Below are 13840 nucleotides of genomic sequence, written 5' to 3'. Positions count from 1 at the left end.
TTGTATAGCCATTTAGACGTCCGCGTGCAGGGATCGGCGAAACTTCAGATATTTACATCGATATTTTTCTGATGCTCGAAAAGACGCACATGGCTCAAACCCCCTCCCCCCCAGACGCACCAATATCGTCTCTAAAAAAACATCGATATTTACGGACGGCCCCTTAGTCCTTCGCTTATGAACTCTTGGTAGGACTGTTCACCGAAAACTATGTCACAGAACGACTGATCGTAGAACGACATGTCATCGAAAGACGGTTCATAGCATTTTACTGGCACTTTACCATGTTTACTGTAAACTCCAGTTCTGTCCCATGGCCCTGGTCCGATCCGGTAGGAAACCACACATGTATTGTATAGTTTACTCAATGTGCAGCACACATGAATCTTCAAAGTTGAAACCATGACAACGAGAGGCATCGCTCGCGTATTTCTTGGGCCAAATTGGATTTTTCGGGGTTGGACCTGCGTCTCCGTACAGTCTACCGTGGAATACCTGTCCTTTATTTTTAAACCTGGCCAAATTTCTAAATCCGTGTCCTTTCTCTTTTCAATCTTCCGATATGACAAGATGTGAGGCAGAGTCGAATAGGCACTGCTTGTAGAGCAGTTGGAAAGAAATCCCCGCAAAGACAGAGTGTATGACGGCTATACCGTAACAACAAGGCGTACGGCTTGCTTTTTTCATTACAATTAATAATGTACATGTACATGACGTAGTGGCTTTTTGAAAAAGAACTTTGTATCCGAGCCTACTTAAAGACCAGTGACTTTTTATGCACACTCATGACTCTACACAAACATACACACACACACACACACACGCGCGCGCGCGCGCGAGCGCGGGGTTGAACACGAGCGTGCATTTGATACTGTTGAACAGTTCAATATGTCATGGCTCTATTCAAGTCATTATCTCCACACCGATCAAAGAGAAAAGTATCATGTATGCTATAATATTGCGTAAAGGTCGATCTGTGAGACCGTCCGCCATCGTGGAATCATTCCCGGGCGCGTGCGGCAGCGGCAGAGGGCATGTCAGCTCTTCTGGCGCTGCACCACCTGTGCATCCAGTTCCGCTGATAGTTATCTAAGCAAACTCTGCTTTATTTGCAGCCTCACACGGCTTCAAGTCGACGCCCCCATGGGTCCCGTGAAGCTGGTTTCGCAGAAGCATGTTTGCGATGTGCGATGCAACGGTCGAAGGAGAGTCCCCCCCCCCCCCCCCCCCCCCCCCAAATCGCATCCATCCTACAGCTCACACAACTGTCGCAACGGGGCCCGTCGCAGAGATTGAGCTTGTTATGAACTGCTATATTAGGTGCCTTATGACTCTTGTGTCACACTGTATGTTGCTATGCATGCTGTGTACACGCTCACCCATATGCGCGCGCCTCTGCTTTATGTGTACACCTCTCATGCTGTGCATGTGTCTAGCCACGTGCGTAGCTGCACTCCTTTCTCAGATTGCATGCCCGTCTTTCTGTACTTCAGTAGTTGAGTCGATCCTTTAGTTCAGTGTGCTTCAGTCTGGTTCTAATAACTAATTACTTACTTCTAACTTCTATGTCTCTTCAATTCTCTTGTAAATAATTCATTCCCTAATCCGAAGTGTTGCGTTAGTGCTGGCTGGTCGAACGTGGGTTCCACTACAACTGGTGCCGAAACCCGGGACGTGTGTGTTGTATTGACGAGTGCAAACCCTGCCACGCCAGCGAGATGTCGCTCAAGTTTGACAACTTCCTCCAGCCGTTCCGTGGGAACGGGGACGATTTCGGACGTTTTTGGGATAAGTTTCTGGTGCTTGCAAACATACAAGGTTGGGACACGGACGACAAGAAAGTGAAGAATTTTCCGTTGTTCCTGACGGATGACGCGTTTCTTGTATTTTCACGGATGCCGGCAAGCGATCAGAAAGACAAAGATAAAGTCTTGGCGAAAATGGGACTGTCGTTCACTCTGACGAAGGCGCAGGCGTACGCCAGATTCACCTCACGGACGATGCGCGTGGATGAGTCCCCCGACGCCTACGTTGCCGATTTGCAGCGACTGAGTACTATGGCGGGGCACAAGGCTGATGACGACAAGGACCCGATGATCATAGAGCAGCTGATCAAGGGACTGCCGGTAGAGTTTGCCCGAGAGCTAAGACTTACGATGGCGGGCAAAGAGTTGAGTGTGACGGGTTGCCTGGACGTGGTACGGGCGTTGAAGGCTGCGACCTCGGACCACTTGACACGAGTGCGTGGCGATGTTGTTGTGGCAGCTGCCACCACGGATGAGCAGGCATGTTTCAACTGTGGCGGAGTTGGCCACATGGCGCGGCAGTGCCCGAAAGCGAAGAAATCTGGTCGCAAGAGTGGTGCTGGTAAAGGAACGCGCGGCGAGCGTACTGGCCCTCGAACCTGTTACTTCTGTGACAAGCCAGGTCACATGAAGAGTGACTGTCCGGAGCGTAAAGCCTGGCAAGAGCGGAAATCGTCTGGAGCAGCAACGGCTGCAGACAGTGGCTCCCTGGCGAGGGGTGCGTGTTTGTGCACTGTAGCCGAGGCTACTAGAGCTTCACTGCCCAGAATCTACGTTGACGTGCGAGGCGTGGTAGGCAGCGAATGGGCACGTGCTAGAGCAGCAGTGGACACTTGTGCAAGTTACACAATGGTTACGGTCGAGTTCCTCAAACTTCACAAGATTCCGTTCACTGCTCAGCCACGTGTGTCTGTTGTATCCGTGGATAGCAGCAAGGTGAAGATCAGAGGAGCAGTTGATGTGGAACTGCAGCGCCAAGGGGATGGTGAACCGGTTAGTCTGCCAAGAGTGCGTGTGAATGCCTGCGTTGTCGACTCATTGACGGCTGTGGCAGCAGACCTCCTCCTCGGTGCTGACGTTATAGCTGGTGTTGGTGGCGTTCGACTCAGTTATGGCCAGGACGGCGAGGTCAATGGCGTGTGCTTTGGTCCTCAACCTAGAGATACCGGTGCAGCCGCTACTGCTGCAGCTGACGTTGAGAGCACACTCCGTCATGTGGACGTCACAGAGGACGATCGTGGTGTGACCCTGAAGGCCGAAGACGGAGAGTTCCGGTGGGACAACGACACGCAGCATTGGACGTTGCACTGGCAGTGGCGTGATGGGCAAGCTCCTACATCTCCGATCGGCTCAGGGATCGGACAGTACGCGAGGCACAACCTGTCAGACAAGCAAGAGTCGCAGTTCTGTGACGAGATGGACGCCTGGGTCGAGAAGGGCTACCTGATCGAGTACGACGAGGCTATGCACGGTCCTCCGGCGGCCATCATTCCGCTGCTCGCCAAGGACCAAGCCCACAAGGAGTCGACCCCAGTTCGTCCTTGCCTTGATTACCGTGGCTTGAATGCGGCGATTAAGTCGAACCCAGGCACTGATGCCCCAGCATGCGGTGAGAAGATCCGCAAGTGGCGACAGGTTGCAGACAGCCAGTTTGAACTTGTCGACATACGTAAGGCGTACTTGCAGGTACGAGTCGACCCATCCCTCTTGCGCTACCAAGTCGTGGTGTGGCGTGGGAAGCTGTACGCCATGTCACGGATGGGCTTTGGTCTATCGATTGCACCAAAATTCATGGACATCATTGTTCGGTGGGTGACGCGACGATGGCCTGATGTTGACAACTATGTTGATGATGTCCTCACGCCAGCGGAGAAGCGCAAGGCCGTCGCTGCAGAGCTAGCACGGTATGGCTTGCCGACAAAGCCACCAGAGCATCTACCCGAGGCGCGAGTGCTGGGCCTGAAGCTATCGACGACTGCTGATGGTACCATCATGTGGGCTCGTCGCGATGGAGTCGACCTCAGCTTCCGCCAACCGCTGACGAAGCGTGGTGTATTCCAATGGACAGGTCGGCTCACAAGCCACTATCCAGTGTGCGCATGGCTTCGCCCAGCCTGCTCAATGTTGAAGCGGCTATCAAGTGCAGTGGACAGATGGGACACGCCGGTTCCACCTAGCGTTCTTCAGTGTGCTGACGAAGTTGCTGAGCAGCTGTCCGCTCAAGACCCCGTCCGTGGTGTGTGGCATGCATCAGCCGAGTCCGATGGAGATTGGGCTGTGTTCTGCGATGCCTCGGATCTGGCAGTCGGTGTGGTCCTCCAGCTGAACGGCCAAGTCATCGAAGACGGTACATGGCTGCGGGACACAGCCGATAAGAAGCACATCAATGTGGCGGAGCTAGATGCTGCGGTGCGTGGACTGTCGCTTGCAGCGCAATGGCACCTGCAGACGGTACGACTCGTCACCGACTCAAAGACAGTGTACGGCTGGCTGAAGCAGGTCCTCGACAATGTGCGCCGAGTGAAAGTTGGTGGGCTGCACAAGATACTGGTTGAGCGGCGACTGGAAGTGATTGCTGACCTCGTCCAAACGGTCGGCCTCAAGGTCCGAGTGGAGTGGGTGCCGACTGACCAGAACCCGGCCGATGAGCTCACCCGTGTCCCGAGGCGGTGGCCCAAGGGTACAGCCGAGCCGAGTGATGTTTGTTCTGTTTCTGTGGCAACGCACAAGCATGCTATCGGGCCCGTTACTCTCAGTGAGATAAAGGATGCGCAGCAAGCCGATACCGAGATATCACAGCTGCTGGATGAGCTGAAGTCGGGAACCCCCCTGTCGTCGAAGCTGTACAGACCGGTCCGTGATCAGCTGTTGGACCATGACGGTGTGCTGATGCGTTCAGTAAAGCTGCCACTCGACGGTGTCGTGCAAGTGCCAGTCATACCACCTGAGCTTGAAGACCAAGTACTGAAAGCATCTCACAAGACCTCTGGCCATGCCACCTGGACGACAATGCATGACTCACTGCGCAAGCGCTGCTATATGCCGCTGATGGCCGAGAAATGCCAGAGTGTTGTCCAAGCGTGTGTGCCTTGCTCTGCAGCTAACCCGGCACGGGGACCGACTGTTGAGCCAACGCGTCCAGACGTACCAGGACGACCATGGGAGGTCATACAGATCGACACGTTGGAGCTTGGCCAGAGTGGAGCGCACCACTGCTGCCTGGTATGCGTCGACATGTTCACCAAGTGGGCGGAGGTACAGCCACTACGTCGACACGATGCAGCGAGCGTAGCAGCCGCACTGACCAAGATCTGCTGCCGGTGGGGCCCGCCGTCTGTCATTCGCATGGACAACGGCACTGAGTTCCGGAACGCGGTCGTAGCAGCCCTCCTGGAACAGTTTGGTGTGGTGGTGAAAACGGGTGCAGTTCGACATCCTCAATCACAAGGAGGGGTTGAACGGCTCAACCGTACAATCATCGGTCTCCTGCGTAAGGCGCTCGAGGAAACCAGTGACTGGACGTCTGAGCTGGAGTTGGTTCTGTTCTACTACAATGGACGTCGCCATGCTACAACCGGAATATCGCCAAGGCTGGCCATCACGGGCTGGGAAGGGCGCGATCTAGTAATTGATCACGACCCGACAGCATACAGCGCCAGTGAATGGGTAGACCGACTCGCCGGGCGCGCTGCTCGAATTCGAGACCTTGTTGAGTCGCTACTGTCCTCGAATGACTCTGTGTCAGGCGGTCCAACAGAGTCACCATACTGTGTCGATGATCCGGTGATGCTACGTCGCCCAGAGCGGAGTCAGAAGCTCATGACGCCATATGAGAGTGGCTGGACGGTGCTGAAGATAGTCTCGCCATCGACCCTGGTGATCCAGCATGCTGACGGCAGAGAGAAGGTCGTGAACGTTGATATCGTGAAGCCTGGACACGCCCAGCAGGTAGATGGAACACCAGATGATGGTAACCATGATGCTGCCGAAGATCGCCCAGAGCCAGCTGCCTGTGATAATGTGGTGAGCATCGAGTTTGCGGCTGACATGCCGACTCAGCGCTACGATCTCCGAGGCCCTGGTAATCGACGACAGCCAGCTAGATACAGTGGATGATCAATGGCACCTAGGGGAGTGGTGTTATGAACTGCTATATTAGGTGCCTTATGACTCTTGTGTCACACTGTATGTTGCTATGCATGCTGTGTACACGCTCACCCATATGCGCGCGCCTCTGCTTTATGTGTACACCTCTCATGCTGTGCATGTGTCTAGCCACGTGCGTAGCTGCACTCCTTTCTCAGATTGCATGCCCGTCTTTCTGTACTTCAGTAGTTGAGTCGATCCTTTAGTTCAGTGTGCTTCAGTCTGGTTCTGATAACTAATTACTTACTTCTAACTTCTATGTCTCTTCAATTCTCTTGTAAATAATTCATTCCCTAATCCGAAGTGTTGCGTTAGTGCTGGCTGGTCGAACGTGGGTTCCACTACAAGCTTGCTGTCAACTACTTCCCGATGTTGGTGACGGCGAGCATCTACAGCTTGCCTGTGACCAGCACTGAGACGACTGCGTGTAACGCGCCAAGCCAGAGGAGTGCCGCTGTTGATGCCGTGAGTGCGAGCCGAGCGGCTGACGATCCTTACATGGTGGACGGTGGCAACGTGTTACGCCACATGCAGGTTTGAAAGGGGAGGAGGCGCGACTGCCCGCTGCCCGGACCATAATAGCACACCACTAGCAGTGCCCGCGGGACGGTGAGCGGGTCGAACGGGTAGTTCGTCGTTCGGCCGGCGTCGCACACGCTCGCGCCGCAGCCGAGCGCCGTGCTCTGGTTCCACACCAGCTGCAGGTACTGCACGCAGGCGGTATCGCCGTACGCGCACACGCCGCGCGAGTAGTTAAACGCGCGCTTGCCGCGGTCCCAGGCCGTCACCGCGTGGCTCGGATCCGAGGTCACGTCGTCGCTCGCGTACATGTTCGCGCCCACGTACCAGAAGCTGGCGCCGGAGAGGCGCGCCGCGTACGTTCGCTCGCGATCGGGCGCGTTGACGCACGCGTCCCGAGTAGTTCTGCGCTGCCTCGGCCAGCGCGTCGTGCCAGTGCACGCGGTTCAACGCGCCGCACGGCACCGGCTGTGTGACGATGCTGCGCGCGTACGCGTGCGCCGTCACTAGCGACTCCTTCTGCGCCTCGGTCAGCTGAGCGTGTGCGCCGCGGTGGCAATCCGTCCAGAAGACGGTGATAGCACAGACCAGCAGCAGGGCAGCGTTGAGCATTGTCGCGGCGGCGCGAGATGGGTACCGTGACGGTCTGAATTCAACCGTTTTAAACTGACTCTGTTCCCTGAGCTGAGCTGAGCTGAGCTGAGCTGAGGTGCACATGCATGTGCCTTTCACCTTTTACTGTATCGTGTATGGCCAACTTGACCGCCACAGATTTCAGTGAAACCAGCTTCTGGATTCTGACGCTTTTCTTTCGGCGTGGTTTGCACCTCTTGGCTTCCAGCCTTGGTTTCTGAGTTTAAGACTGGTGAGCATGCAGAGATTCAGCCCTAGGCTATAGCCTTGTTTAGTGTCAAGCTCAAGTCTGTCCAGTCCACAATACATCTCTGCTGGTCCGAAAAATGTGCTGTTGTCTGGTAGATCTACTTCTTCGTCCCAGATACGCTCAATGGCACGCCTCACACAGCCAGCGGCAGCGATTTGCAATCAGCTACTGAAAACGGCTTAAAAATGGAACGGCTCGCGATTCGCCGACCACCCAAGGCGTTCGGATTATAGCGGCTTGAGTCGCAGCGGTTGGGAGTGGCGGATCAGGGAGGAACGTCCACCTACTCCGGTCCTGAGTTCATTGAAACACCCACAGCGGGCAACTTGAAACTACACGAACAGTGGTTTCAGTTCAGGCTGTCTCCAAGAAGGAGCTGCTCCCCGACATCGTGTTATTGATTGTGAGAAAAGATAAAGCCCGAGTGAAAAGCAACTGCGTTGTTGCGAAATCAGCGCTTCCACGCTGTCCTCCTCCTGCTAGTCCTGGTCCTGGCGCACGATTTCGCCCGTCCCTGCTGGCGTATGGGCATGCCGTGGGCGAGATCAGCTGCAGCTTGCGTCTCGCTCCGGCCGAGTGGGGCGCAGGGTAGCACTCCATGGTCTGACACATGCTCGGAGCCATTAGGTTAGTCTGCGAAACGGGCTATATTTTAATCTGCTGGTGTTTCTCTCTCCTGCTTTGGCTACACTACAGAGTACAGTCTGCAGACAGACGATGGCCCGTTGCGCTGCAGCCTGTAGCATATTCTGTGGGATGGCACGTCGCTTTCGCTGTTGCTCCGACGCCAGCTTTCATGGTCTTCGCTCTGGGGCACCGTAGTCTTACAGCCTATACAGGGCCCCTCGCTGCTTGACTTGAGGCCATGCCAGCAGTGCCTGCTGGCCCTGTCTTCCAGACAGAACACGTGATGTGAGCTGACCTTATTTGCCAGAGTCGCAGAGATACGTCCTTGCACCCGCCCCCAAGGCGCTAGGCCTATGCAGGCAACATGACACGTTACAGTCAGCGCTGATCAGGTCAGTTCCTTCAATGCTTCATACTGCCCTTTTGATCGAAAAGATCTCGTCGGTGAAGGTTGGTTGAATGGCTAATCCGAATGGTAGATTGTGAACATCGCCCTTCTGTACCGAAACGGGAAGCATAACCGCACGCCTTAGGCGCAACGATTAGTAGTACACGACTGTATACAACTAACTGTAAAGCAAAAGAACTACAGTGCTGGCAACTGTCTTCATCATTTTGTCGGAACTAGGTCTCCGGACCTGGTGAGAAGGCAGAGATGCCTGTTCACTTGGTGAAGTAAAATAAAATAAACAAACAAACAACTGAAATCCGACCCCTGAGCGGTGCGCTCGCATCGCAAAGATCCCCTACCTGGCATGGGATGGTAACACTACGAAATAGAGGCCGTGAATGGCACCGCCCAGGGGTCGGATTTCCGCTGCCACCGGTTGAAGACCACGCCACAACTGCACTCTCCAGCCGACCTCGACACGTTGCCACAGCACGCACACCATAACACAACTTAACTGCACTCTCCAGCCGACCTCGACACGTTGCCACACTGCACACCATAACACAACTACTGCACTCTCCAGCCGACCTCGACACGTTGCCACAGCACGTACACCATCAGCAAGCGACACATCCGTTGGTACTCAGTTCCTTCATACAGCTGCTGAGCTGTTTCCAGTATAAAACTGCAGAATCCCTCAGTCAGTGAGGTGCATGCGGTGTGGCGAGGGAGTGGACGGAGTGCATGCCCTAGGGGCCTCTCGCGTCGCTACTTGCTATGCTGTGCTGTCTATCGAATTCACACCTGGCTATTAGCACTATCAGTATCATCTCATACATGTATTATCACTTCTGAACATTATCTCCAGTTTAGTTTTTCATAGTTTTGTTTACTGAAGACACAAGCTACTCGTAAGAAGAGGGGGAGAAGTAGCAGGACAACACAACAATGGGGAGAGTAAGGGCTCCGAGTAGCCCTTTCCCAAAGGTGCTCTTTTAATTCGCACTTAGTTCTTTTCGCGTCCCTCAAAATATGCTGAAAAAGTGCTCTTTTTTCAGTGAAAACAGGCAAAAAGTGCTCTTTTTCAGTGAAGCATAGCCATGATACATGTTCAGATATGAACTCAAGCTGAGAAATGAATACGCACTCTTCCATTTATGGGTCCACGAAAGGCAAAACAGGAAAAAAGTAAAAAAAACCCACTTTTACAACATTGTGTATAGGCCTGGGCGGATAATGCTAGTTATTTTGCGGGATAATGCTAATGGCAATGCCAGAAAAAACTGTATCATAATGCTACTTGTAATGCTGCTGTTCCTCTGTAATGCCAGCAATTCACCAGTAGTAAGTATGGAAAAATGGCTTGGTTTGGGCAGTATTGTGCACGTTTCGCAGTTCTGCGTAGACGGCATGGAAAATGCTAGAAAATCATGATCATAAGGCTAATTTTATGCTGCTATTGCTCCATACAATCCCTTGCAGCTAGCTGTCCAGCGAGGAAAGTCTCGAGTGGAGGCCTCTCGTTCTGCTCGCTCATTCACCTGGCATTCAGTAGCACTTCATCGCCAAGGACTTCAATTCAAAACAGTTTTCACACTGCGCTTCAAGCCTTTTTCCTGGTGAACTTGCTGCAAACGTATGAGCTCTGCTGCGCGTGTTCCCGTTGTGTGAGGCCCAGAAACAGCTAGTATCTCCGTACTTCGATTGGCTGGATCGATGTCGTCCAGGTGCTCCTCGCTATCGCCATCACGACTCTAACTGAAGACGATTTCTTCACCATTTTCCGCAAGCAGCAGCTAGCGCAGAAATTTCGCCATCCGTGAGTGTAGGAGATGGAATCCGTTCGATCAGCTCAAAAACTCTTCGTTGTGACCATGTCCATGGTGACTAGAGCCTAGTAGTCGGATTAGTATTCTACCGGAAGTCCTTTGACTTCCCTGACTGCTGAAACCCTTCCTGCCATGACCAGATGACTGCTACTTCTTCAAACAAGCGAGATTCTCTTTGGTTCCACTTCTATTCACTGCACTCGATCGAGCGTCCACGCGACACAACCTTTTTACAAAACATCATTTTTCTCAAAAAAAATGATTTTCACCCTAAGCCTGGTTTTCGCAGAAGTAAGGGCCATTTGAGTATAATGCCACTTTTGCGGAAATGTAGTGTTATAGTGCTAGCATAATGCTCGTTGCAAATCGCACACTAGAATACTACTTATAATGCTAGCATTATCCGCCCAAGCCTAATTGTGTACACCGGCACAATCTTCACCAACTTGTTCCCCCCCCCCCCCCAAAAAAGCGGCGTGCCAAGGCCCATCGAGCACTCGGAAACTGTGATCGCATGCATGAGCAAACAGATTTTAGCACTTTTTCAGCTAAAAAAGCTCAAAAAGGACGATATTCACCAAAAAACGCAATAAAGGGCGAAACTCGGAAACGGGCTTTTCCAAAAAGGGCCAAAAAGGGCGAGCGCCTTTGGGAAAGGGCTAAATGCCGCGGGCCAGTTTGTCGAGCCCCGCCTGTTGCAGATATGAGTAGCACATCCAATGGAAGTACACTGTAGTTGCACTCCACACTATCTGGGTGCAATGACCACAAGTGTGCTGCTTGCACCCATTTGTTGCATAGTCGTATTGTGAGATTTCCCTGTGCCATGAACCGTGTGACCAGATTACGACACTTGCTTCATCCAGTCTCGGATCTACAAAGAAATTCTCACCCACGCTGTGGTAGTTTTTTCCACTCAGCCTGTTTTATTCAGTGGTCCTTCTTGGATTGTGCTGAACGGTACACTTACTGAGGGAGGTAGGCTCCTCCGACACAAAGCACTCATTTTCAATTCACAAAAGTCATTTGCAGTGTGTTTTACTGACCGGTTTCATACTTCAAAGAGTAATCATCAGAGTGATAGACAAATGACAAAGTAACACAATTTATGCAAGAGCGGGCGAACTGTAATTGTACAAGTGGGCCGCCAAAACGCCAGAGGCCCCAAGAGCAATGGGAACCTATACTATGGTGTAGATATTGAATCTACCGTGTACCAGGCACGAATTGCAATGTACACGTTGGTGTGTAGGCATGCAATATGTTGTACTTATAGTACTAGTGTACGTACTGTGATAAACGTAAACATGCAAGCATGCAAACGTTGTACTATACTACTAATGTATGTATTGTAAGTTTTGGCAGTGTCAAATTTTGACACTGCCAAATTGCAGGCAGATGGCCTGCAAAGTAGAGGGCAACTATGAGTGGAAACTAATAATTGCTACAAAATGTTGCTATCACTGAAGAGTTGTTTAGTTCTGCGGTAGAAAATCTCAACATTAGAAGAAGAGAATGATTCTTCTAGAATAGTCCTAAGACGGCCGCGAACAAAATGGGGACGGTTGACGCAATGCCCGCTCGTACGACAGCCGCCAGGGGTGCTATAGCCGGTCCAGCCGATGTAGCCGGTCCAGCCGTGGTAGGCGGTCCATCCGCTGTAGCCGGTCCAGCCGCTGTAGCCGGTCCATCTGCTGTAGCCGGTCCAGTCGCTGTAGCCGGTCCAGCCGATGTAGCCGGTCCAGCCGCTGTAGCCGGTCCTGTAGCTGGTCCAGCCGCTGTAGCCGGTCCAGTCGCTGTAGCCGGTCCAGCTGGCGGCCTGGTGGGCGTAGTCGGTGGGCATGCCATATATGGCCGCTGTCCTTGGTAATTACCTCCCGGCCCATAGTTGCAGAATGTCATCCGTAGCTTATCCCTGCTCGGCAATGGCCAGTTTGTCGAGCCCCGCCTGTTGCAGATATGAGTAGCACATCCAATGGAAGTAGTTGCACTCCATACCATCTGAGTGTAATGACCACAAGTGTGCTGCTTGCACCTATTTGTTGCATAGTCGTACTGTGAGATTTCCCTGTGCCATGAACCGTGTGACCAGATTACGACACTTGCTTCATCCAGTCTCGGATCCACAAAGAAATTCTCACCCACGCTGTGGTAGGTTTTTCCACTCAGCCTGTTGTATTCCGTGGTCCTTCTTGGATTGTGCCCAACGATACACCTTCTGGCGTACTGATTAGCCACTCTTGCCAACGTATCATCCCACCGCAGAGGGCGCAAGCGCTCGCATGGCTTGGGATTGACATTTCCTCGGCTTAGACTATTGTGAAGGCCCAGCATGGTCGTTTTCTCTGGGGTTGTGAACAGCCTTCCATGGGCCGGCGCATTACCCAGCAGCACAGCCAATCCCACAAGGGACGCGAGAACACCAAATGGGAAGCCGCACATTCTTCTTTTTTTCTCACTAAAACTTGAATTCGCATCAACCTGAAATCGCGCCGTTAGTGTGATTGGCTGAGTATTAATTATAGGTTTGATGGCGAGCGATCTCCTCAGTGACTTGTCACTTATCCTGTACTGGCGCTGCGATCAATCGGTAACACTGCACTTTGCAGACGATCTCGACTCGAGTCAAGAGCCGCGACTCAAATCTGAGTGGGACAGCGCGCGCGCCGCCTGAGTACTCGCAACGACGACGAGTCGGCACTTCCCTCGGCGCGCGCGGCTGAACTAAACGATAAGTAAGTTCCCTGACAAACCAATCCGGTAGTCGTGCAATCGGCCGTAACGCTTGTGCTCGCAGTGCCGTGGCTCCCACTCAGTCCAAGCAGGTATGTCCTATAATGATGATCATGCGCTCACGTCGTCCTTGGCCTCTCCGCTCTAGAGCTCTCTGCAACTAAAAAAACATCCAACGGCTGGACGTCGCGGCATGCTTCTCGCGAACGAGCCAGGTTGCCTCCAGTGCCGGTGGCTGCCGTAGATCTAAGCTGTAAGTGCAGGAGGAATCGTTTGGCTTGAAATCCACTTCTGCATGCAGACCCAGACCTTGTTCTAAAACTTTTATTTATCGGCCTAGTCTCAGTTTCTACTCCGAGTAGATCTACTCGTCTTCAGGTCAGGTCAGGGACTTCTTCCAGATTCTGGGTAAAGGCGATATGGTGTCGAAATACATAATTAATCCTGTAGACAGGGAACAACATTCGAATCAAACTGCGGTACCGGCAGCGTGGATATCGGGTAGATATCCGGCCTTTGCTTTTACATGTAGTTTTTTAGGGAGCTGGACAACTCTTTTGACTTAGACTTAGAGCTCTACTCTGCCCAGCAAGCGCACCCCAGCACGCCACCGAGCGCTGGTCATGGTGCGGATACCGGATGCGATGTGACGAAGTCTGCTGCTGGGCCATATATATGGCCATATGCTGCTGGGCCAGATGGTCAGCTGCCCACACGTATTCGCTGCCGGTTTTTTTTTTTTTTTTTTTTTTTTTTTTTTTTTACTATGTTCACACTCCCAGCTCGAAAATAATAAAGAAAGACAATGATACTGAGACTAGGACGAACGTGACAACTATTGAGCAGGGGCTGCACCGAGACGCAGCAGTGATGGTGGGGCATTGATGGCTCTGCCGACCTGAGGTCT

At 52.7% G+C, this 13840-nt stretch overlaps 2 protein-coding genes across 2 annotated transcripts; one reads left to right on the top strand and one right to left on the bottom strand.

Annotated features, from left to right (window-relative positions):
• Positions 1-1718: 1718 nt before the first annotated feature.
• On the top strand, positions 1719-5921 carry LOC135826653 (uncharacterized). Its single transcript, XM_065339255.1, has one exon. The coding sequence runs from the start codon at positions 1719-1721 to the stop codon at positions 5919-5921; it is 4203 nt and encodes a 1400-aa protein (XP_065195327.1).
• A 5304-nt stretch (positions 5922-11225) lies between these two features.
• LOC135826093 (peptidase inhibitor 16-like) lies at positions 11226-13444 on the bottom strand. The gene has a single exon (XM_065338730.1). The coding sequence runs from the start codon at positions 12640-12642 to the stop codon at positions 11725-11727; it is 918 nt and encodes a 305-aa protein (XP_065194802.1). The 5' UTR covers positions 12643-13444; the 3' UTR covers positions 11226-11724.
• Between the last annotated feature and the right edge of the window lie 396 nt (positions 13445-13840).

Source organism: Sycon ciliatum, chromosome 10 (genome assembly GCF_964019385.1).
Source record: "Sycon ciliatum chromosome 10, ocSycCili1.1, whole genome shotgun sequence".
NCBI lineage: Eukaryota > Metazoa > Porifera > Calcarea > Leucosolenida > Sycettidae > Sycon > Sycon ciliatum.
This window is presented reverse-complemented; position numbering and strand designations above follow the sequence as displayed.